General features: G+C 42.6%; 1 protein-coding gene across 2 annotated transcripts in view; it reads left to right on the forward strand.

Moving 5' to 3' along the window:
- RICTOR (RPTOR independent companion of MTOR complex 2) overlaps window positions 1–25,127 on the forward strand; it is a 218,455-nt gene that overhangs the window by 161,284 nt on the left and 32,044 nt on the right. For both annotated transcript variants that reach the window (XM_077462825.1, XM_077462824.1), the window contains exons 21-30: window positions 316–515; window positions 6,961–7,087; window positions 10,238–10,402; window positions 11,591–11,667; window positions 11,746–11,824; window positions 16,206–16,315; window positions 18,211–18,298; window positions 18,425–18,517; window positions 20,590–20,696; window positions 24,221–24,450. In XM_077462825.1, the coding sequence (XP_077318951.1) occupies window positions 316–515; window positions 6,961–7,087; window positions 10,238–10,402; window positions 11,591–11,667; window positions 11,746–11,824; window positions 16,206–16,315; window positions 18,211–18,298; window positions 18,425–18,517; window positions 20,590–20,696; window positions 24,221–24,450 (1,276 nt within the window). The remainder of the gene's footprint in view (window positions 1–315; window positions 516–6,960; window positions 7,088–10,237; window positions 10,403–11,590; window positions 11,668–11,745; window positions 11,825–16,205; window positions 16,316–18,210; window positions 18,299–18,424; window positions 18,518–20,589; window positions 20,697–24,220; window positions 24,451–25,127) is intronic.

Raw genomic sequence — 25,127 nt, forward strand, 5'->3', positions numbered from 1 at the left:
GAACTTTCACTTTTAAATGTTTTAAAATGTTTTCAGCACATGTTCCATAATGTAACTGTCGATAGCAAATGCTCAGTTGCTATACAATTCCTGCTATGGCAGAGAAAGCAAAATGTATTCTCACATGCATAAATGACCATTGGTAGAAGACCTACTTGCAGTTTTTAAAACAAACTGAAGATTTTTGTAAAAAATAGAGGCATCCATCAGGAATTGAAAATTGAGGGGGGGAGGGGAATGAAAAAAAAAGTTTTTTTATGAATACCTTACTAAAAGGTGACGTTAAACTTTAAAGTTACTATTTGTTCCTTGCAGGATGGACAGGGCTACTTGGAGGAGCTGGTGAAGGACATTGTTGTGTGGCTGACAACCACATCAGGCATAAAACAAGAGCGCAGTCTGCAAAACAACGGCTTGCTGAACACACTCTGCCAGTACTATTTCCTCTTTATTGGTACCCTCTCCTGCCACCCGCATGGAGTCAAGATGCTGGAGAAGTGCAATGTGTTTCAGTGGTAAGACATCGTACAACTATGTGCAAAAGAATAGATGAAATATATGATGCAGTCTGTCACTAACAGTAACTTTCCTTCTGTGTGGTCCCCCAGAACTCTTTCCATAATGTGCAGGTATGCACAGCGAGTGGGTTTTATGTACTTGTAAGCTGCTTCTCCCTTGTGCATCTTGTTTCTTGGGCTGTGAAAATTGAAGTTACACTTTTGTTCTTAAAATGGGTTTCTTTGATCATATGCTTTTTCTGAAATACTTAAACAAAACTTTAGTGCATTTGGGAATGTTTGTTGGCAGTTACCTTTTGTACTTTTCTGCCTGCCGTCTTCCCTTCTCTCTTGACATTCCATGATGTGGGGAAGAATTACCTCTGCACTTATCTCTACAACAGTGTCTGTTCTCAAAGACCAAATCCAAAAAAAAAAGCTTTTGGGGGAGTTGGTGCTTTACTGTTCTGACCCCCAGGGGTGTGCAATGGTGAACGGTGTCCCTAAGACAGATCAGGATAAAGAGCCTATGACGTTGGCTCTTTACCATGTGATCAGCTGTGTCCAGTAACAGTTGATCACGGTAACAAATGCTGGTTATTGGCATTTCCTTTCCTCAGTGCTGTCAGTGTTTGAGTAAAGGAAAACCGATAACTGGCAGTGAAGAAGAAAATTACTTATTTGCAATATTGTAAAACAGAAATGATGAAAAGGGTTTTGTTTTTTCCATAATTTTCAGTCTTTTTTTCCTTTGTTTAGCAAAAAATAAAAAACCCCAGTGATGATTAAATACCACTTAAAGAAAGCTCTATCTGTGAAAGCGCTGAAAGTTGAAAATCGGCCTGGGTAGGGGGGGGGGTACAAGTGCCGGTATTGAAGTGGTGAAAATAAAAGTACCAACAACAATACACGGTTCAAATCTCAGCTGGTTAAGCAGGAATCAGCCGAGATTTGAACCGTTAATGGGCAGGCTGAATGTACCAAGTTGATCGATCAACTTGGGTACAACCAGCATGCTGAATTCTTTTGTGATTATTGCTAGCAGCTGCTCTAGTCGCTAGCAATAATCACTGTCTTCTGGCAGAGACACCTTCCCCCACCCTCCCTGGAAGAAGACAATTGCTGATTCCCCTGTCATAGAGGGCATAATGCATCACAGGGCGTGACCTATCAGGAGGGCTGAGGCTGCTTTCTGTCTCCCAAGGGCTTGGAGCTGTTTTGGTGTGTGATGTTCACTTAGGATCTATCTTAAGTAATATTGAACTAGTTCCAGGGACAAAACTCACATCCACATCATGTGTTAAATACAAAGAAAGAAATGGGAATCATTGAGAGAATCAGTCCCTACCCAAGGACAAGTAGGACTTTAAAGGGTGTGAGATTGTCGCTGAGGTGAGCACGAATAGTTTAAAAGTAATTTTATTGTACAAAGCATAAAAACATATATCATACCAACGTAGAAATGTGCATATATTGCATGGCTAACATAAACCATTGTTTGCAGCAAAGGCATAGATATGTTCATGTGCATAGCGTAGTCCGATGCGTTTCACAGAGCTGTAGCTCCACTTTTTCAGGGAAACTCAATATGTGTCTATATTGTCATCAGATTTAAGAAAGATATCATAATCCCATCCCTATATAAATCAATTCATCATTTAACAACAAGGTGGTGGGTTGCCATCTTCGGTTCGGGAGAGACCCCGTGTAATTCAAGCATTCCAGGGGGGACTCTTCAGAAGAACACCACGTACGGTTGGTTTTCTTAGCAAGAGCCTGGAAGGGCTGAAGTAACCGAGAGAATCTGCTCTTGTGGATATCGCCAAGCAGGCTGAGAGATCCAGGTATCCCACAAGTGTTCTCAAGCTTAGTCTTCCTACGGGTTCTATAATGACGTCTGTGGCAGACATTATCTTGTATGTTTCTACAACAACGTCTGTGGCAGAGACTTGTTCCTGAGCAAGCACCATGTTGGCTGCTAGGCCTTGTGAGAGAGGGACTGTCCAGCCTGAGTGATCATCCAGTTGCGATGGCTATTCTCTGGAGTCCAAGTAAGCAAGTTCTTCAACGTTTTTTTGACTTTGACACTAAGAGTACCTGAACTTCCTTTCCAACCCTCTGATCCCAAGTTGAAAGACTGTTCAATTGTCTAAGTTTTACAAATAAAATCCATTCAAGTGGATCTATTGTCAGTCTCAAGTTACTGGGCCATTTACCACGGGACATCCCCTAGACGTGCAACAAGGAGAACGGAAAGAAACGGTAAGCCCAAAAATAACCAGCAGCTCCTTCGGGGGTTAGTGCTACACATACATAGGTAAGAGTTAACCTATGTGCATGCATGCACAAACATACGCACATCTACATACACACGTGCATAAACATGAGCGCACACATAATTCCACACATACACATGTACACACATACAAACACATACACTCAGTAATATACAACAGCATATATACACCCTTGCACACGTGCACACACAACCACATACGCAAATACACACAAGTACGCATTCATAAGCCAAAACATCACTAACATCCAGCAACCAACCCAAATGGCCACTCCCAGCCCCAGCGGATTCATTATGTGAACATATAAACACACACTAATCCAACACACACAGTATCTCACAAAACTGAGTACACCCCTCACATTTTTGTAAATATTTTATTATATCTTTTCATGTGACAACACTGAAGAAATGACACTTTGCTACAACGTAAAGTAGTGAGGGTACAGCTTGTATAACGGTGTACATTTGCTGTCCCCTCAAAATAACTCAACACACAGCCATTAACCACTTCAGCCCAGGAAAGATTCTACCCTCGTTAATGGCCAGGCCATTTTTTGCGATACGGCACTGTGTCGTTTTAACTGACAATTGGCGGTCGTGTGACGCTGTACCCAAACCAAATTGACGTCCTTTTTCCCCACAAATAGAGCTTTCTTTTGGTGGCATTTGATCACCTTTGCAGTTAATATTTTTTGCGCTATATACAGAACAATAAAAAAATAAATAAAAAGAAAACGAAATTACCTTCTGCTATAATACATATCCAAAAAAATGTATTCATCAGTTAATGCCAATATATATTCTTCTACATAATTTGGTATTTTGATTAGTTTACGCAAAAATTATTGTGTCTACAAACGACGAGATCTATTTAGGGACTTGTTTTTTTTTAAATTATTATTATTGTTTTTATTGTTAATGGCGGCGATCTGCGAGTTTTAGCAGGATTGTGGCGGACAAATCGGACCCCAAATTACACTTTTTGGAGAAACAGTGACATTATTACATTGATCAGTGCTATAAAAATGCACTGATCAATGTAAAAATGACACTGGCAGGGAAGGGGCTAAGTGTGTACCCTCAGAGTGTTCTAACTGTAGAGGGGGATGGGCTTACTGAAACATGGCAGAGATCACTGTTCCCGATCGCTGGGAACAGTAGATCCCTGTCCTGTCACTAGGCAGAACAGGGAAATGCCTGGCTTACATAGGCAGTTCCCAGTCCTGCCTCTCCTCACCATGATTGTGGGCCACCGGCGGACATAAAGTCCGCTGGCAAGCTCCCGCAGCACATGTGCCCGCTAACCTGCTTTTACGGACTGACATACAGGTATGTCATTTTGCACAAGAGAGCCATTCTGCCAATGAATATCAGTGTGAGCCGGTCGCCAAGTGGTTAATGTCTAAACTTCTGGCAATAAAAATGAGTACACCCCAAGTGAAAATGGCTAAATTGGGCCCAATTAGTCATTTTCCGTCCCCGGTGTGACTCGCGTGACTCGTTAGTGTTACAAGGTCTCGGGTGTGAATGCGGAGCAGGTATGTTAAATTTGGTATTATCGCTCTCCACTTTCTCATACTGGTTACTGGAAGTTCAACATGGCGCACATTTTCAAAGAACTCTCTGAGGATCTGAATAAATAATTGTTGCTCTACATAAAGATGGCCTAGGCTATAAGAAGATTGGCAAGACCCTGAAACTAAGAGTTTAACCGGGCAGGTTCCACTCAGAACAGGTCTCGTCATGGTCGACCAAAGAAGTTGAGTGCATGTGCTCAGCGTCCTATCCAGAGGTTCTCTTTGGGAAATAGACGTGAGTGCTGCCAGCATTGCTGCAGATTTCGAAGGGGTGGGGGGTCATCCCAGAAGGAAGCCTCTTCTAATGATGATGCACAAGAAAGCCTGCAAACTGTTTGCTGAAGACAAGCAGACTAAGGACATGGGTTACTGGAACCATGTCCTGTGGTCTGATGAGACCAAGATAAACTTATTTGGTTCAAGTGTGGCGGCAAAAAGGTGAGGAGTACAAAGACAAGTGTGTCTTGCTTACAGTCAAGCATGGTGGTGGGAGTGTCATGGTCTGGGGCTGCATGAGTGCTGCCGGCACTGGGGAGCTACAGTTCATTGAGGGAACCATGAATGCCAACATGTACTGTGACATACTGAAGCAGAGCATGATCCCCTCCCTTCGGAGACTGGGCCGCAGGGCAGTATTCCAACATAACAACCCCAAACATGCCTCCAAGATGACCACTGCCTTGCTAAAGAAGCTGAGGGTAAAGGTGATGGACTGGCCAAGCATGTCTCCAGACCTAAACCCTATTGAGCATCTGTGGGGCATCCTAAAAATGGAAGGTGGAGGAATGCAAGGTCTCCAAAATCCACCATCTCCGTGATGTTGTCATGGAGGAGTGGAAGAGGACCTCTAGTGGTAACCTGTGAAGCTCTGGTGAACTCCATGCCCAAGAGGGTTAAGGCAGTGCTGGAAAATGGTGGGCACACAAAATATTGACACTTTGGGCTCAGTTTGGACATTCTCACTTAGAGGTGTACTCATTTTTGTTGCCAGCGGTTTAGACATTAATTGCTGTGTGTTATTTTGAGGGGGCAGCAAATATACACTGTTATGCAAGCTGTACACTCACTACTTTACATTGTGGCAAAGTGTAATTTCTTCGGTGTCGCATGAAAAGATACGATTAAATATTTACAAAAATATTAGGGTTGTACTCACTTTTGTGAGATACTGTAGGCACCCCCAGTATGTTGATCCATTAATGTACCCAAAGTAAGTAACTAACACACAGACCTATCATCCAGGTGAGTGATCTATCCCATGATTGGAGCAGCTCATCCACAGCCAAAACAAGACCACACAACATACATATAACCACACCAACCCCTCACCTGGCCATATATACTGCCATTGGCCCCGTGCACCACAGTGACACATAGAAAGGACCGCCCACAACTGGCATCGCGCCATTCACACTAGCAGATGGTCAGTGTACAAACAGCCTTACCAAGTCTCAATTGCTGTAATTGCGAAAAAACTTCCAACGGCTGCTGGAACAATGCCCAATCAGCTATTCCGATGTGATTATAATGATATCTTTCTTAAATTTTATGATAATATAGACACATATTGAGTTTGCCTGAAAAAGTGGAGATACAGCTCTGTGAAACGCGTCGGACTACTCTCTGCACATTAACTCATCTATGCCTTTGCTGCAAACAATGAGTAACGGCTCATGTTAGCCATGCAATATATGCACATTTCTATGTATTGTATGATGTATATTTTTATGCTTTGTACAATAAAATAGCTTTAAACATATTTCTGCTATTCATGCTCACCTCGGTGACAATCTCGCACCCTTTAAAGTCCTACTTGTCTTTGGGTAGGGAGTGGTTCTCCCAATGATTCCCATTTCTTTCTTTGTGTTCGCTTGAGATCTGTCATACTGCATTGGATTAGAATACACGCCTGCACCCTGATTGATGTGGGGTTATCAGAGCCACACCATGGGTACTTGAAGCGGCGTGCCACTAAGCATATGCACCAGGTGGCTGATTTAGATTTGATGATTATGCAGATATACCGGTGTTGTATATATTTGAACTGTGCGTTAGCCCTGGTTCACACTGGAGCGTTTTGACATGTCAAATCGGCGGCAATTGCCATCAATGGCGCCGTCCCAATTGGTGCGACACTGCATCTGCGGCGCTGTACCGAATTCAAAAAGTAATTTCTGTATTACTTTTTGTGATTTCAGGCTGAGATTTACATTGACATCTGTGCAGATGTCTCTGAAATCGCGGCCGAAATCGGGACTGACATGCAGGAGTGAAATCCTGTGAGTTCAGCGGAACGCGCGGCTTCATTCCCGCAGCCCAGCGTGAAGCTTTCTTGTGATTCAACACTAAATAAGACCACAGTCTTCTCTTTTGATACAGTGCTTGTTTGACCAGCTAACAATTGCCTTTTCAGTCATAAATGATATGTTTGTGCTAGAAGACTTCAGTGAATAATGCTGGATTTATGGATTTTCTGCTCACTGTAGACAAGCATTTTATCTGAGATAAGCTTCCATCCTTATCGCAGATATACATTTTTACAGCCACCCTTCTGTGCACTTACCGTAATTTTATTTCTTTATTGCAGTCTCCTAAATCTTTGCTCACTTAAAAATCAAGACCACTTATTGAAGCTGGCAGTCTCCAGCTTAGATTACAGCCGAGACGGGCTTGCCAGAGTCATCCTCTCCAAAACCTTAACCGCGTCTCCTGATGTAAGTCCTATTTATTCCCATTTCTTTTTATTTCTTGTGTTGCCTGAAGTGCTGAAGGAAGTTAATGAGTTGCCGTAATGCATTCTTAATGTCTCCTCCTTCAGTGCTTTTTTACTTTTATTAAGCGTACCCTTTCTTTTAAATTGTTAAGTGTGTACTTACAGGAAATTGGAATTGGCACATATTTATTGCAAAATGTATTTGTGATGATCTAGTATGATGGAAGAGGGTCATGAAGGAGTTGAGAAGTGTATGCTTTTCCTGTAGTAAAGGTCATTTTTCATCCATATAGAGAACAGCCACACGAATAGTGCCAAGGCATTGCTCACATTCTATAAAGAGAACATGTTGCCCTATCTCCAATGCTGTGAATAAATACATTTTGATCAAAATTCTAATATTTCCACAGAAATAAGCGTAATATACAAATAAAATGTGGATAGGGGATATTACTGCGCTAACTCAATTAGTGAAGAAAAACGAACAGCTGCTACACAAGAATGTGACAAGAATTCAATGCAAAAGATCAGTGAAAAATATAAAACAGTAAACATTGAACAATATATCAAATATTGTGTGTAAATAATAAAAAATTATTGTTAAAAATCTATTTCAAATATAATGCATATAAAACAACATGTATATAATGAGTACAAACACAGGTGAGACGGTCCCAAAGGTGAAACAATCCGTATGGTAAACATATATGGAGTCCACCACAAAAAGCTGTTGCTCAGAAGTGGGGTACAAAGGCCTCAGCAGGCATATAGAGCATCAGGGATAGTGTGTCCTCCACCCGAGACGAGAGGCATACACTCTTACCAGGAAATAGTGGGACTCGAATGTCAGCGACAACGAGTCAATCAAACGAGGATAGCCCGATCAGCAGATTTCCAAAACAATCCAGGCAATCCAAAGAGCTCCAAGAACGAATCCAGGGAATCGTGCAGGTAACCGTTAAGCAGCCAGACTGGAAAGCCAAAAATTATCCTTCGCAGGGCCAGTAGAAGGACAATGACCCTGGTGATGTCAAAAAATAATACCTCATCCCAGTTTAGGCCAGCCTCTTTCGCTTTCTTCTTCACATGCCAAGGAAAGGAATTGTTTGCATTGGCAGTGCCATTTCACTGCAGAAAATAGTTCAATTGACTGCTATCCTCCCTATCTTTACATGCTTGCTTATCCTTTGCTTGGTTGCTGGGAGCAAAGAAAAGCAATACCTGGTACTTCCGGATATGAGAAATATATTAGTCATTCCCTCTTCTCTCATGTGACAGTGCTGGTGCTTGGGCACTGGCAGCTTGTGGACCTAAAATTGCCATTGGGGCTTAGCGAGAAAGTCCTTAGCCATTTGTATACGCAAAACTACAGCTTGAAGTTTACACAAGGCTTCATCTCATTTGCTCCTGGTAGCTGAAAAGGTTGGCAGGAAAGGGAATAAAAAACCATTAGCACAATTCAGTGTTGACCATCTGAAGGTTTTGGTGCTCATTTTATTGTGAGGAGAGCAACCAGCCCATCTGGGTGATTGTTCTGGCTTATGTATTACAGTGACTGGCAATAGCTAGACAGCTGCCTGTTTACTGTAGTCAGATTAGGAGAAAGTAATGATTGGCTGTCATAGGCAGTTGAACTTGGAAGTGTTGGTACAGTGCACTTAAATCTTGTTTGCAATCAAATGTAAGGATTCCCCACTATATATTTGCTAAATATTCCCATTCACATAGCGTACCATAAAATATATTTAAAAAAAATGCTCATTAACTTGACAACTGTCCACTCATGTCCTGATGGTTGCTAGGACTCTGGTCCTAGCATCCAGTGGCACATACTCAGCCTCATTCAACTGCCAGCCGGGAGATTCCTGGCTGCCAGTCGAAGGTAAAAAAAGAGGGTCTGGGAATGTTGGCAGACATTACGCAGAAATGGCATGGGACATACTTGGTAAGTGGTGGGAAATATTCGGCCAGGAGCTGAATGGGGCTAGGGATTTGTCCTTGGTTGCTAGGCTGTGTAGCAGACAGAACCCTAGAAACCAACAATGTTCAGGTGACAGAATCCTGGCAGCTGCATTTTTTCTACCTTCTGACCACTCACCGTAAAGTGGAGGTCCACCCTGAAAAAAAAATTACATACAAATGCAACAAAAACATTGAAAAAATATTATTTTTTTACTCACCAGAAATGCCTGTTGCTAGGCTGATTGTCCTAATCTGCCACTTCCTATTCCACAGTGATCTTCAGTCTCCTCCTCCTCGCGTTGATTTCTGGGAAATTTGGGTGTGGTATCTTCTGGGACCTGTGTGTCACAGAAGACAGCCGCCCATTCAGAAATCGCCGGGGGACTTGTACATGTGCAATAGAAACGGGCAGTGAAGCTGCAAGGCTCCACTGCCTGTTTCCCTTAGTGAGGATGGCAGCGCTGGCACACAATACGAGGGACGGTTCGGCCGATATCGCAGGCATCCTGGACAGGTAAGTGTCCTTATTAAAAGTCAGCAGCTCCAAAAAAATTTAAGGCAGCCAGAGGGGGTGGTAAACATGTCAGGACAAAATGACACCCATGCGTTTGGCAGGTAATACTCCAAGTCAGTGTTCCTGCATTGCAATACCATGCAATGCAAGTGGTGGTGCAGGTATCACAGGGTTAAACAGTAGGCAAGGATGTCTATGAAAAGCAGTTCACTACAGGTCACTTTTCAGAGAGATGGCAATGTCTGCCCCAAGTGTAAGCTTTAAAAACTCACCAAAACCAATTTTAGAACCTTTGTTGTGATCTGTGATGATCTTAAAGAATGAATATATTAAGTCGTAACCACAGCTTAAGAACAGGGGCCTGTTACACCTAAATATGGGTGTAACATGCTCCTAAATGTTCATTTAACCTTTAAATGGACCCCATAGTGGAGGAAGCCATATCTTGAAAACCAGCCCAAAAGGTTGTTGAAGCCATCAGTAGTCGTGTCTTCTGTTAAGCAGTATAATGCTATTGTTCCATGTTACATTTATGGTTTGTGGATTTACGTAAAAAACCTCAAATCCTCACACCTCCAAACATCAGTTTTGGTTAGTTAAGTACAATGTAAAATAAATAATAATAAAAAAAATAAAATGCTTGATGAAAATATTGACTTTCTTTATTGTGCGCAGAGCTGTCGTTTATACGCAACAAAACATTTGCGGGTTCTTCTGAGAGCCAATGTGGAGTTTTTCAGCAACTGGGGGATTGAGTTACTGGTGACGCAGCTACATGACAAGAGCAAAAATATCTCCACGGAAGCCTTAGATATTTTGGATGAGGCCTGTGAAGACAAGGTGATTATAGCGTATTTTCAGAAATTTTATTTATTTTTCCTAGCATAGGTGGGTGTTTGTTGCTACTGTTCTTTAACCGCTGTGGCCAAATGTAGAGTTTGGGAGCTGGTGGCCTTTTCCTGCTCTGTTGATAATTTGGGCTGTTATACCAGCACCATTGTGTCCCTCATGGGCAGTGTGACTGTTGAAACTGAACTACAGTTACAGATTTTTCAATTGGTGATCAAGCTTGCCAACCAAATGTTCAGTGATTCTCTTCTATAAGTGCTGAGTGATCCTCTTGTGTAGACCTTGCTGTCCTCTCCTCGATACTGAAGTTAAAGGCTAATGTGATGTGCAAAGTCTTAGGGCCCTTTTTACATGGGTGGTCCGATCATACCCTAAGTCTCTTTTATGGAGTGACGGGTGTCAATGGAGACACTCGCCAACATCTGGTCCAATCCTGTCTGCTAAAAACAGATGGACAGTGATTCGTTCTGCATCCGTCGTGCAGATCCAATCAGGTGGCAGTTGGGTGTAAACGGACTGCCTATAGAGGAGAATGGGCTGTGTATGTGTTCACTCTGCATTAGCGGACACAGACCAGCCCACCCGCCTGTTCAGCAGGGCTCAGCGGACAGATTCCCAGCTGAGCAGGCGGACTCCAACCAGGCCTTCCCCAAGTGTGAGGGGCCTTACAGTTCATTTTTGTAAAACGTAGAGGTTGATTTACTAAAGGCAAATGGAATGTACATTTTGCAAGTGCAGTTGCTCCAGAGCTTAGTAATGAGAGGAGGTTCTGCTGACTTCTATCATCCAATCAGGTGCAGGCAAAAATGCCTTTTTTTATTTTCCTTGCATATGATTAGGTATTCTTTCCAAGTGAAGAGTTACCTAATTTACTAATCCCTGGAGCAACTATACTTTGGGGGTGATTTACAAAAGGCATATCCACTTTGCACTACAAGTGCACTTGAAAGTGCACTGAAAGGCCACTTGGAAGTGCAGTCGCTCTAAATCTGAGGGGTAGATCTGAAATGAGGGGAAGCTCTGCTGATTTTATCATCCAATCATGTGCAAGCTAAAATGAAACTCGGAAACTGATTAGCTGCGTGGGCCAACTCCTCTCTGATTTGTACTAGTTTTGTGTAATGTATGTGGACAGTGTGGAGCTCAGTGTGGTGTTCACATTGTGTACTCTCCCCGCAGGCTAATCTACACGCGCTCATCCAGATGAAACCTGCACTCTCTCATCTTGGAGATAAGGGCCTGCTGCTCCTCATAAGGTAAGCCTAATTTCTCACCTGTTAATATTTTACTGAAAATTTGACTACTTCTTATCTACTAATCTGTTTTCTTTGTAGGTTCCTGTCAATTCCAAAGGGGTTTTCCTACTTAAATGAAAGGGGTTATGTCACAAAGCAGCTGGAAAAATGGCAGAAGGTAACAGACCTAAATATTTTATGGACTTACAAATACAAATAAGAAAGCCGTTTTACCTGATAAAGGTTTTGTATTCCTGCCCATCCAGTCCTGAGAGTTATACAGCTCTGCCACACAGCACAGCCTGTCTGGAAGAGCAGGAAGCTCTATTGCAGTTGGGTGTGACATCTAAGTTGCCCCTCCCCCAGCATATCATGGGACAGTGAATGAGAAGCAAAATACCGGTTAACTTGTGACTCTCCTTGCCACTGCAGAACACCTTATACTGCTTCTTCCTCTCCCAATCAGGGATTTGCAAGAAGCTGATATGGGGGTCACATTCAGGTACACTTACACAAAAAATAATAATAATAATTGGATGATGTATTCATAAATACAAAGCAGCATTCATTTGTGCCTTAGATGGCCAGTTTACACCCTAGAAACACAGTCCAGATGCATTCCAGATGCTTTTCTGCATGCACGTTTTTTTGATGCTTTCAAGTGCATTTTTGATGTAGTCCAGTTTATTTTTCCCCTTCTTTGTTCTTAACCACTTAACGACCGAGCCTATCTTTCACTCTTTTTGTTTCCAAGTTGAGATAATTTTTTTTTTTTGCTAGAAAATTACTTAGGACCCCTAAAGAGTATATATATTTTTTCAAACACCCTACAATAAAATGGAGATCGCTGCAATACTTTGTCGCACCGTATTTGGGCAGCAGTCTTACAAATGCAATTTTTTTTTTTGCACACTTTTTTGAATTAAAAGTAAAGTTAGCCTCATTTTTTTCCATAATGTGAAAGATATTGTTATGGCAAGTAAATTGATATCCAACATGTCACGCTTCAAAATTGCATCCGCTGGAATGGCGACAAATTTTGGCATTTAAAAATCTCCATAGGTGGCGTTTACAAATTTATACAGGTTACCAGTTTTAACCACTTGCCGCCCGCCCTATTACAAATTGACGGCGGCAAAGTGGTTTCATTATCCTAACCGGACGTCATATGACGTGATTAGGATAATGAGCCGCTGCGCGCCCCCGGGGGCGCGCATCGCGGCGATCGTTGTTGCGGGGTGTCAGTCTGACACCCGGCAACTACGATCTCGGTAAAGAGTCTCCGACGGAGACTCTTTACCATGTGATCAGCCGTGTCCAATCACGGCTGATCACAGTGTAAATGGGAAGAGCCGGTGATCGGCTTTCCCTCACTCGCGTCTGTTAGCCTCATTTTTTTCCATAATGTGAAAGATATTGTTATGGCAAGTAAATTGATATCCAACATGTCACGCTTCAAAATTGCATCCGCTGGAATGGCGACAAATTTTGGCATTTAAAAATCTCCATAGGTGGCGTTTACAAATTTATACAGGTTACCAGTTTTAACCACTTGCCGCCCGCCCTATTACAAATTGACGGCGGCAAAGTGGTTTCATTATCCTAACCGGACGTCATATGACGTGATTAGGATAATGAGCCGCTGCGCGCCCCCGGGGGCGCGCATCGCGGCGATCGTTGTTGCGGGGTGTCAGTCTGACACCCGGCAACTACGATCTCGGTAAAGAGTCTCCGACGGAGACTCTTTACCATGTGATCAGCCGTGTCCAATCACGGCTGATCACAGTGTAAATGGGAAGAGCCGGTGATCGGCTTTCCCTCACTCGCGTCTGTCAGACGCGAGTAGAGGAGAGCCGATCGGCTGCTCCTCTGACAGGGGGGGTCAGTGCTGATCGATTATCAGCACAGCCCCCCCGAGGATGCCCACACTGGACCACCAGGGACACCACTAGACCACCAGGGAAAAGGTAATAAAAATCCATAATCCTCCCTAGACCACCAGGGTGCCAGTCAGCACAATGGGTGCCAATCAGTGCCCATAATGGATGCCAATCAGTGGCCACAATGGGCATCACTGATTGGCATGCATTATTGTTTGGCACTGATTGGCATCCATTACTATAACACAGATGCCGCCTATGAGTGCCCACCTGTGCCGCCTATGAGTGCCCACCTGTGCCGCCTATGAGTGCCCACCTGTGCCGCTTGAGTGCCCACCTGTGCCGCCTATGAGTGCCCACCTGTGCCGCCTATGAGTGCCCACCTGTGCCGCCTATCCATGCCCACCTGTGCCGCCTATCTATGCCCACCTGTGCCGCCTATCCATGCCCACCTGTGCCGCCTATCCATGCCCATCCGTGCCAGCTATCAGTGCCAATTTGTGCCACCTATCAGTGTCCGTCCGTGTCGCCCATCCGTGTCGCTCATCAGTGCCGCCTATCAGTGCCACTTCATTGGTGCCACATTGGTGCCCATCAGTGCCACCTTATCAGTGCCCATCAGTGTAGCCCCATCAGTGCCCATCAGTGAAGAAGAAAACATACTTATTTACAAAGTTTTGAAACTGAAACAAAAAAAAACATTTTTTTTTTCAAAATTTTCGGTATTTTTTTATTTGTAGCGCAAAAAATAAAAACCGTAGAGGTGATCAAATACCACCAAAAGAAAGCTCTATTTGTGGGAAAAAAATGATAAAAATTTCATTTGGGTACAGTGTAGCATGACCGCGCAATTGTCATTCAAAGTGCGACAGCGCTGAAAGCTCAAAATTGGTCTGGGCAGGAAGGTGTTTAAGTGCCCTGTATTGAAGTGGTTAAGTTACAGAGGAGGTCTAGGGCTAGAATTATTGCTCTCACTCTAACGATTGCGGCGATACCTCACATGTGGTTTGAACACCGCTTACATATGTGGGCACTACTTACGTATGCGATCGCTTCTGCGAACAAACACTATTCCGATTACAAGGAATGTAAACATCCCCTGTAATAGAAGAAAAGCATGACAGAGCCTCTTTAATGTGAGATCTGGGGACTCACAGAGGTCCCGAGCAGCGCACACGCGATGGCACGGTGACAAATTTAAAGGGACGTACAGGTACGCCCAATTACCTGTCTGTGCCATTCTGCCGACGTATATCGGTTTGCGCCGGTCAGCAAGTGGTTAAGGCAGAAGTGACGTTGCTCTGGTCCTGGGGGACCTTAAAGTGATTTTATCTTTTTTATCTTTCGTCTCGAAGCGGGCCACGCTTTGAATAAAAATACTGGGGTTATGACAGTTATCTTCTGCCAGAACAATGGTATTTGTTGTGAAAATAGCAATGTATATCCACGGTGGCTGGTCCGGAAGTGGTTAAGCGTTAAACTTAAATCAGGACATGTGTGTTCCAGTGCTTTTTTGCTGCGTTCCGGTACAGTCCAGTGCAGAAAAAATGCAGCATGTTCCACTTTTTTACCGGAACGGCCTGGAACTGCAAGCACTGGTGTAAACGATTGAAAGCAATATAACCTACTATCCATACATTTTTGATGCAGAAAAACGCACTGGACTGCATGTGGTGTGAACTTATATATGCCTAGAATTCAAGATTTTTTTTTTTTTTTTTTCATTTATATTCCTTAGATATATTCAGCATGATATATATTTATATTAACATAATAAGGCAAGCCATGGAGGAATCAATTTTATTTAATCTACCAGGGGAAGTTTCTGCTCTGCCTCTAAACCATAAAGGGCAGATAGATACACATTTTAGAGGCAAAGCTGTGTTTTTTATCGGCATTGTTTTGTCACGCAATCATTATCAAATAAAAGCAGTTTCCTGGGGGTTTGTGTGTTCAGCTTTTTGCAAGAACTTGCTCACTTCATCACAGGGGCACAAAGCAAGTGTACCTGTAAAATCTTAAAATGGGGGTCTGCACCTACATCCTAGTGCAGGATTACCCTACAAAATCCTATCACAGATCAACATTCATGGGGTTAAAAGCTTGAATCTGTGAGTGATAAAGTTATTACTACCAGAGAGAGATTTGCTAGATGTGTGCAGCACCAGAGTGGACACACGGGAGTTGATTTACTAAAACTGGAGAGTGCAAAATCTGGTGCAGCTGTGCACAGTAGCCAATCAGCTTTTTACTGTAGTGTGTTCAATTAAGCTTTGACAATAAAAGCCGGAAGCTGATTGGTTTCTATGCAGAGCTGCACCAGATTTTGCACTCTCCAGTTTTAGTAAATGAATCCCAACTGAATGATGTCATGACAATCCTGTCTCAGTCAAAGCAAAATCACAACCGTTCTGGGATTAGCTCATTTATTCTATCCTCACAGATCGCAGATGTTTACAGCACAGTAATCCCTTCATTATCAACTTTGCCATAAACATTGTGCAGTTTTGGATCTGTGATGAGAGACTAAATGGGATGCTCAGCTATGCACAGGTTGACTTCTTCTGGGCACCTGCTGAGCTGCCAGTTGTTGCTAACAGCACATTACCTGGCCATATTGTTTGTAATTCAATTCCTGTTTACTAGCTTGAATGCACTTCTGTTTTTTCTCTGCCCTAGGAATATAATCTAAAATATGTTGAATTGGTAGAAGAGCAGCTGAACGAGGCTCTCACCACCTACAGAAAGCCTGTTGATGGCGATAATTATGTGCGACGCAGTAATCAGAGGTAAATTATTATGCAAACTGACTATATAAATAAAGTATGGACACATGTACCATAATAATGTTCACTATGGCGTAAAGTAAGTAACAAACAAAAAAGTTTTCTTTATCGTACATCATGGGACACAGAGCCTTAAAGAGGAAGTGAACTCGCCCACTCTGATGCTTCTCTTTATTTAGTCCATTATAATAAGTAATTATCAAACTATAGCCACTGTAATCCATCCCAAATCTCATATTACTTGCTGTTTAAAGAAACTTTTAAAAACTTGTTTCCAGGGGTTAGGCAGCGCCATCTTAAGTATTGTTTTCTGAGTCCACAGTGGAGTGTATTTCCGCCCTTACATTGAGCAATTCCTGTACTGTTAACCAAGCCTCCGTCTCAATCCAACGTTTCTATGCCAACCCTGCTTCCCTGTTCATAGCTGACTTGTTTTATTTCTTAGCATTTACTTGTGCCGATGTCTAATGTTTCCCTTTGTCAGTCTTATCAGCTTCAGCTGGTTTACATTGTATGTCCTGTCACGTCACATGGTGTGTAGGAGGAAGCTCTGAATGAGTCTGAAATCTCCTGGGAGTTCAGTGTTGTGCCGTTGGAAGTCCTGATAACAGATAGATAAGACATAGAGAGTGTGCCGTAAATCAGGGGAGATCTGGGCATGCTCCAGTTTTTTCGCCAGTGTCTAAGGTGTTGGTCACAAGTGAAGATGTGCTCTGAGGAGCTCCAGGAGGCATCCATGCTGGATTTACATAGACTCCATAGACCAGATCCATCCAAAGCGCCACTAAGGCCAAAGTGGATGGTACCTGGGCCTCGTATCCGAAACAAAGGTTTTGCCTGTAACACCTCTCTTTGTAGGGCTGGACCCAGGGCTTAGGTCATGCTACAATACCTAAAGCTTTCCTGGTTGGGTGCTTTTATGGGTCCAAGGGAGTGGAACCCCGTTAAGGGACCCGGTCCTTGAAGGTTTGCTAAACGCAGCCCGTCGTGATGGGTGAAGGTTGAATTTTCTGATAATTCACCAAATCCTGTGGCGGGGATAAGGTAAGGGAAGAAACTTAGGAACTAAAAAGTCCACCTATGCTTTCTTCTTTAAGGGAAAAAAATGTTGTTGTGCCTTAAATCTCCACTAGAGTGAGTCTATGCACATACCTTAATCTGTTGTCTTCATTGTAAAGCTCAGTCCTTCCCTATGTGGCCCCAGCAGCTTGTACAGGGAGATTTTTTTTCAGGTAAAAGAAATCTGCCAAAATGCTTTCTTTTTCCCCCCTGAAGGAACCGCAGGGTTAGGGGAATATCAGCGGTGTACCCGGCGGGGGTGTGGAGGTCCCGTAGTTACTGTTACAGTAATGCCTTGTATACACGTTCGGACATTCTGACAACAAAATACGTCAGAATCCGATTGTTCGGAACGTGATGATATTCGTTCGTTACAACGGGACTATGTTGAGGCTAGTAGCCAATAGCTTTGGTCTCGTAATTTGATCTGAGCATGCGTGACACTTTGTCCGATCAGAATTCTCTACAAACGATCGCAAAAAGTCAGATCTGATTTTTTTTTTTTGTCGGAAAATTTGAGATCCTGCTCTCAAATTTTTTCTGGCGGAATTTCTGACGGAAAACATCAGAGCCCACACACGATCGGATTTTCTGACAATATTATCAAATCGGACCTTTTCCATCGGAATTTCCGACTGTGTGTGCAAGGCATTACTGCTATTGTTGGTGTTACTGTTGTTTTTTGTTTTTCCTGCTGGTAACAGGGCTCTGCCTCCCCCAGTATTAGGTCTGTACTTTTAAGTAGCTAGTGGAAAATTCCATGCAACTAAAAGCTACTGGCTGATCTATCTGTACAATTGACATTAATGAATACATTTTTATGTTCTGTTTTCATTTAGAGTGCAGCGACCCTATGTGTATTTACCGGTTCACTTGTATGGGCAGCTAGTGCATCATAAAACTGGTTGTCAGCTTCTAGAGGTCCAGGTGAGAAAAAACTATTTTCTAGATCCTAAAGGAGTTTAAGAAAAAAAATGTAAGAAAATAAATCATGTGTATGTATTGCTTGAAGCTCCTATTGGAAAGTTTTTTGTTGTCTTTATTTTTTTTTAGAACATTGTTCCAGATCTAAGCTACACTGTACATTCACCATCACTAGACAAGTGGGAAGGAATCAAACAGCTCAAAGCAGCTCTCTGGTCATTGGTAAGTTGAAAGATCTTTTAAATGTAATTACTGCTTAATTGTCACCACATATTGATACTTTGCATCAGCTGTTTGACTACCTTTGACCAGGTGTTTTAGGTTCAGGAGTGCACCCTTTCAAGAAGATTCTACTCCTAACAAAATTTAGTTTAAAAGAAAGAAGTGTATATATTTTTTGCATACGAGACTGGAAGGCCATGCAACAGTGATCAGTGGGTCATTTGTGTAATGTACAGGCTCCGACAGACTTTCTGCAGCCTCTGGTCCCTGCTGAGGTACAAGCCTTTGGTTACTGGGCTACAGGATGTGTCAGTTGTGGCAGACAGGACTTTTTTTTTTTGCATTCGTCTGCACAACCATGCTAGTTTCAAATTCAAATTTCAAACTTTAAAATTTGACAGGAGCAATACCTCAATTTTGGGGTGGGTGGGGGTCTGGAGGGGAATGGCAGACTGGCCATGCTTCATGTTACACCTAAAATGTGGTTAGTTAGACTCCCTCCCTCCCCCCCCGGTTTCTTTAGTCTTGTATACTCTGGAACAGTCTGGAGTTCTGAGCTGGGTGCAATAACAGGATATAGCAACTTTAAAAGAAGACTAGGGTTGCACCGATAGTAGTGCCGATACCAAGTATTTGCACAAGTACCTGTACTCCTGCAAATGCACCGATACCTGAAACCAATACTTTCAGGCTTGATTCTTTGAGCTGTCAGTGGGTCTCCCCACTTAACAGCTAAAGTGTTAAAGAAGTCCGGTAATTGGAGCTGTAAAAAAAAAAAAAAGCAGCTGGTAATGATTATTAACAACATTGCTCAGCCTCTGAAACACTAAAGTAAAAAACGTTTCTTTTTGTATCTTTCTGTTTTTTCATCTGCGGATCAAAGGGAGGGATGAACAATTGTTCCTCTGTTTTAATGCTTTATTAACCCTTAATTTACTCTAATCAGCCTTAATTAACTCCCTATTCCTTGACACATTGAAAAAGCGCTAAATTAAAAACAAAAATCAATGTATTTAATTTGTAAATAGCTTTTCAGTGCTTTGTACCATTGCTGTCAGCTGAAGTGAAAACAAAACAGTTGCGGTAGGTATTGGTACTTGGTATCCGCAAGTACTTAAAAAAAATATCGGCACTCGTAAAAAAAAAATATCGGAGTATCGGTGCATCCCTAAAGAAGTCCTTCGATAACATAGAAGGGTAGCCAGCTAAATGACAGATGAGATTCAGTGTAGGAAACTAAAAATAGGAATGCAAGTTGCACACTAGGGGGCGATCCTCTGGGAGAATTGAGGATGGAAAAGGATCCGAGGTTCCTAGGAGATGACAGACTCGGAAATAGTATAATGCCAAGCTGCAGCAAGGCCAGCAGACTACTAGCATGCATTAAAAAGGGTATTTACACAAGGGACAAAACTATAATTCTGTCACTTTACAAAACTCTGGTTCGTCTCCATCTTGAGTATCCCATCCAGTTTTGGTTCTCCAGGAAATTATATAATATAATATGAAATTATGAGGAACAACTACAAAGGATAAACATATTCTGTTTGTGGAAGAGACGCCTAAGAGGGCATATGATGGCGAAATACAAATCGCTGAAAGGTGACCAGCTTTGGGAGGAAATTTTTAGTCTTGGGCCTCTATAAAAAAAGACACATGGCCACACAATGACGTTGGATGAAAAGCCTTTCAATCTTAAACTGTGTAAGGGGTTCTTGACAGTTAAAGCAGTACGCATCTGGAATTCCCTTCCAAAGTTGGTGGTGATAGCGGGGATGTAGATAAGTTGTAAAAACTTTTGAATGTGTTTCATAGCACATTGTACAAGGTTATGGAAAACACTCACGCTGAATTGGATGGTCCGATGTCTATATTCAACCAACTATGTAACTAGGTGCCTAGAGAAAGTGAAAGGGGTCCGTTTTCTACAAATGTAATGACTGATGCAGAGCAGTATATTTGAAATGATCCCTTTTATGTGAAAATTCTACTCCTCCTCCTCGGCTTACACCATGTTAAATCCATTTTATGTAACGCTCTTACAATCAGTTGCTGTTAATTTCTCTTTCTAGGGTAACATAGGGTCTTCCAACTGGGGACTGAACTTGCTTCAGGAGGAGAATGTGATCCCAGATATCATTGCACTTGCTCAGCACTGTGAAGTGCTTTCTATTAGGGGGTAAGTGTCCACCCTCAAAGTGTGTTCTCAAGAATACGTTATATTCTGCTTTGCCATTATAAAGATACTAATCTGATTACCAAATATTTAAGTCAACTAAGATTCTCCTTGTTTGGCAACTCTTGGTTGCCTTTGTGTAAATTGGAGCACATTAGTATTCAAACTCTTAATTCCCACAAGCATTGTATTTTTGCTCTGATAAGCACATCCTCCCAACAACAAATATTGTGTAAGATAATTAAAATGAATGCTCCTTTGCTCCTGCACAGGCTCCCATGGGAACATACACAGGGGGCATGCATGTGGATGTGCTCTTAAATTGTAACTATCGTACAGCTACAGTGCATCCGAAAGTATTCACAGCACTTCACTTTTTCCACATTTTATGTTACGTTACAGCCTTTTTCCAAAATGGATTAAATTCATTATTTTTCAAAAAATTCTACAAACAATACTCCATAATGACAACGTGAAAGAAGTTTGATTGAAATCTTTGCAAATTTATTAAAAAATAAAAAACTGAAAAAATCCCATGTACATAAGTATTCATGCCTTTGCTCAATACTCTGTTGAAACACCTTTGGCACCAATTACAGCCTCAAGTCTTTTTGAGTAAGCTTGGCACACAGTGTGTCAAGCTTGGCACACCTATTTTTGGGCAGTTTCTCCCATTCTTCTGCAGGACCCCTCTCAAGCTCCATCAGGTTGGATGGGGAGCGTCGGTGCACAGCCATTTTCAGATCACTCCAGAGATGTTCGCTCAGATTCAAGTCTGGGCTCTGGGTTGGCCACTCAATAACATTTAAAGAGTTGTCCTGTAGCTGCCACTTTGTTATCTTGGCTGTGTGCTTTGGGTTGTTGTCCTGTTGGAAGATGAACCTTCACCCCAGTCTGAGGTCCAGAGCGCTATGGAGCAGGTTTTTATCAAGGATGTTTCTGTACATTGCTGCATTCGTCTTTCCCTCGATCCTGACTAGTCTTCGGCCTCTTTCACACGGGGCGGATCAGTAATTATCCGCCCCGTGAAGATCCGCTCGTTCAGTGGGGATCGCTCCGTTGTCCCCGCTGAGCTGGCTGCAGACAGGGCGGTCTCCGCACACTGTGCGGGGACCGCCCTGTCAGCTCTCCGCTCTCCTCTATGGGGATCGGACGAGCACGGACCGTCTGTCTGTGTTCGTCCGATCCGCTCTGCAGACGGATAGAAAAATAGGATTTTCCTCCATCTGCAGAATCGGACTGTTGCGGAGGCGGACGAAATCGGGTGTCTGCGGATGCTCATCCGCAGACACCCGCTTTGCCATAGGGATGAATGTATGTCCGTATTTCATCCGCAAACGGATGGATGAAATACGGACATATCGTCCGCATGTGTGAAAGGGGCCTTCCAGTTCCTGCCGCTGAAAAACATCCCTACATTATGATGGTATTGGCCAGGGGATGAGCGGCACCTGGTTTCCTCTAGACATGACGCTTGTCATTCAGGCCAAAGAGTGCAATCTTTGTTTCATCAGACCAGAGAATTTTGTTTCTCATGGTCTGAGAGTCCTTCTGGTGCCTTTTGCAATCTCTAGAAGGGCTGTCATATGCCTTTTACTGAGGAGCGGCTTCTGTATGGCCACTCTGCCATACAGGCCTGATTGGTGGAGTGCTGCAGAGATGGTGGTTCTTCTGGAAGGTTCTCCTCTCTCCACAGAGAAATGCTGAAGCTCTGTCAGAGTGACCATCGGGTTCTTGGTCACCTCCCTGATTAGGCCCTTCTCCCCTGATCGCTCAGTTTGGCCGGGCTTATGGATGATGGAGATCACTGTGCTCATTGGGACCTTCAATGCTGCAGAAATTTTTCTGTACCTTTCCACAGATCTGTGCCTCAATACAATTCTGTCTCGGATGTCTACAAACAATTCTTTGGACTTCATGGCTTGGTATGTGCTCTGACATGCACTGTTAACAGGGGGACTCCAATCAAGTTGTAGAAACATCTCAAGGATGATCAGTGGAAACGGGATGCACCTGAGCTCAATTTTGAGTGTCATGGCAAAGGATGTGAATACTTTATGTACATGTGATTATTTTTTTTTTTTTTTATGAATTTGATTTCAAACAAACTTCTTCCACAGTGTCATTATGGGGGATTGTTTGTAAAGTAATGAATTTAATCCATTTTGGAATAAGGCTGTAACCTAACATAAAATGTGTAAAAAGTGAAGCGCTGTGAATGCTTTCTGAATGCATTGTATGTTTTTCTTCTTGAAACAGATTAAAAAAAAAGTAATAGGGCTAAAATTCTTACCTTTGTAGAGGACTTTTTAGGCAGTCACCGATTGACCATTTCTTTTTGAGCATCAGCCCTACACAGGCCCCCACCACCCCCCCCCCCCCCTTTTTTTATTTTTTTATTTTTATAAGAGAGATCACTGGCTAATGCTTTGGTGTTGGCCACATAAACTGTGAAAGAAGAAAGTTGAGCTTACGGGTTTCAACAAGTTTTTTTTTTTTTTTATGCATTTAGGGAAAGGATTTTAACAACCCAATTTTGTGCGAATAATGAAGATTCACTTTACTTTGTCAGTGGATCAGAATGGTCCTGTATACCCCTGGAACGCTTTGTGGAATAATCTCACTCTTGCAAATTATACGCAGTCCAAAACAGACCATATTTCACACATTTCTTGTGGCACCCAAGTCCCACTCCTTGCAGCAAAGTCCCACACCATTTTTTACCAATGTATTGTAAGCTGTGCAGAAAGCTGTCCAATCAAAATTGTACTGTCAAAGTGTTCATGAACGTCAAGTGAAAACTGTTCTACTAGTAGAATGTTGGAACAGTAATTCGTGAATGTTCCCTTCTGTAATTTAAAGGAGCATTTTTCAGACCATGTTACACATTATAGTTCAGGTGTAACATGTTACATGCTCCAGACCTAGTACACTGATGGTTGTGTGGGGGCTGTCAGGAAGAAATATTGGCATTTGGAGGTCAAGCAGGGTTTACTCCCAGCACAGCCACAAAACTGACCACACTGGGCTGTATGTGCTTCTATGTCTAGCGTAGTCCTTTTGAAATAGGAAAGTAGAGGGACTGGCAGGATCACCAGGTATTTCTCACAAAAAATAAGAGATACAAAGAGAACAGTGTACTTTTTCACACAAGTACATGGTACAGCAGGCAAATTAGATTTTGGGGTAACATATTCTTTAAGCATTTATCCCTATATAATAGACCTTTTATTAAAGATATTCAGGAGGACTACCACAGCAAATATTTTTTTTAAATGCTAGTTTTGGCAGGATGCTGGCTCCTTGGCATTAGTAGTTTGAGTCACTGACCCTGTACAAGTATGCACATCAGGAAAGTTGGGTAAAATGGCAGAAGACTACATTTGTATACTTGTTTCAGGTATGGGGATCCAAGTATTGAGTTAACAGGGACTCACCGAAGGGAATTGTCAAGTCAAGGAATTGATTGTTGATTATTCAATTTTACTCATTGCAAAATAAATTTGTATTTAAAAAATTTTTCCCAGGACCTGCGCATATGTTCTCGGGCTGCTTTCCAAGACGAAGCAAGGATGTGACATATTGAAGCACCATAACTGGGATGCAGTGAGACATAGCAGACGACAGCTGTGGCCTGTGGTTCCAGATGACATGGAGCAGCTCTGTAACGAGTTGTCATCTATACCTAGCACACTCAGCCTGAACTCTGAGTCAACCAGCTCGAGACACAACAGTGAAAGTGAATCCGCACTTCCTAGTAAGAACTGCTCTGCTTTTATAGTGCGTTAGGGAAACCTGTCTCCTATCTACAAACAAGGCAGCAAGTATATTCTTCAAGGAATGCAGCGTATCAGTTAGTAATATGCCATTAATTCCTCTGAAAGTGATGGGCTAAATATTGTCTAAGCCCAACTTTAGCTGCAAGACAAAAATAAATAAAAAATTCCAAAGCCCCAAATAGGAAAGATAAATAAATCTGCTCAGGGCTTCAATGCTTTCCCTGTCACCTGCAGACTCTGCATTTGAGTGCCCACCTCCCTATGTGTTGAGTGACTCTTAGGACTGACCCTTAGCCCTTGTACACACGTTCGGAGATTCCGACAACCAAATCCGTCTGAGTTATTCCGACGGATTAATTCCGGACGAGGTCCGGAAGTGATGTTGCATACACACGGTCGGACTAAGTTGTCGGAAAATCCGATTGTACATAACGTGATGACATTATTTTATTACAACAGGATTATGTTCAGGTTAGTAGCCAATAGCTTTGGTCTAGGAATTTGATCTGAGCATGTGTGGCACTTTGTCCATCGGAGTAAGCCACACATGATCGGAGTATGTCCGATCAGAGCATTTTGTCGGAAAATATTTCCGGCAAGTTGGAAAAGTTGGTCCGACGGAAACAGTCCAATGCAGACCACACACAGTCGGAAT

Source organism: Lithobates pipiens, unplaced genomic scaffold (assembly GCF_037356315.1).
Source record: "Lithobates pipiens isolate NorthernLeopardFrog02 unplaced genomic scaffold, aLitPip1_a1.2 Scaffold_3, whole genome shotgun sequence".
Lineage (NCBI taxonomy): Eukaryota > Metazoa > Chordata > Amphibia > Anura > Ranidae > Lithobates > Lithobates pipiens.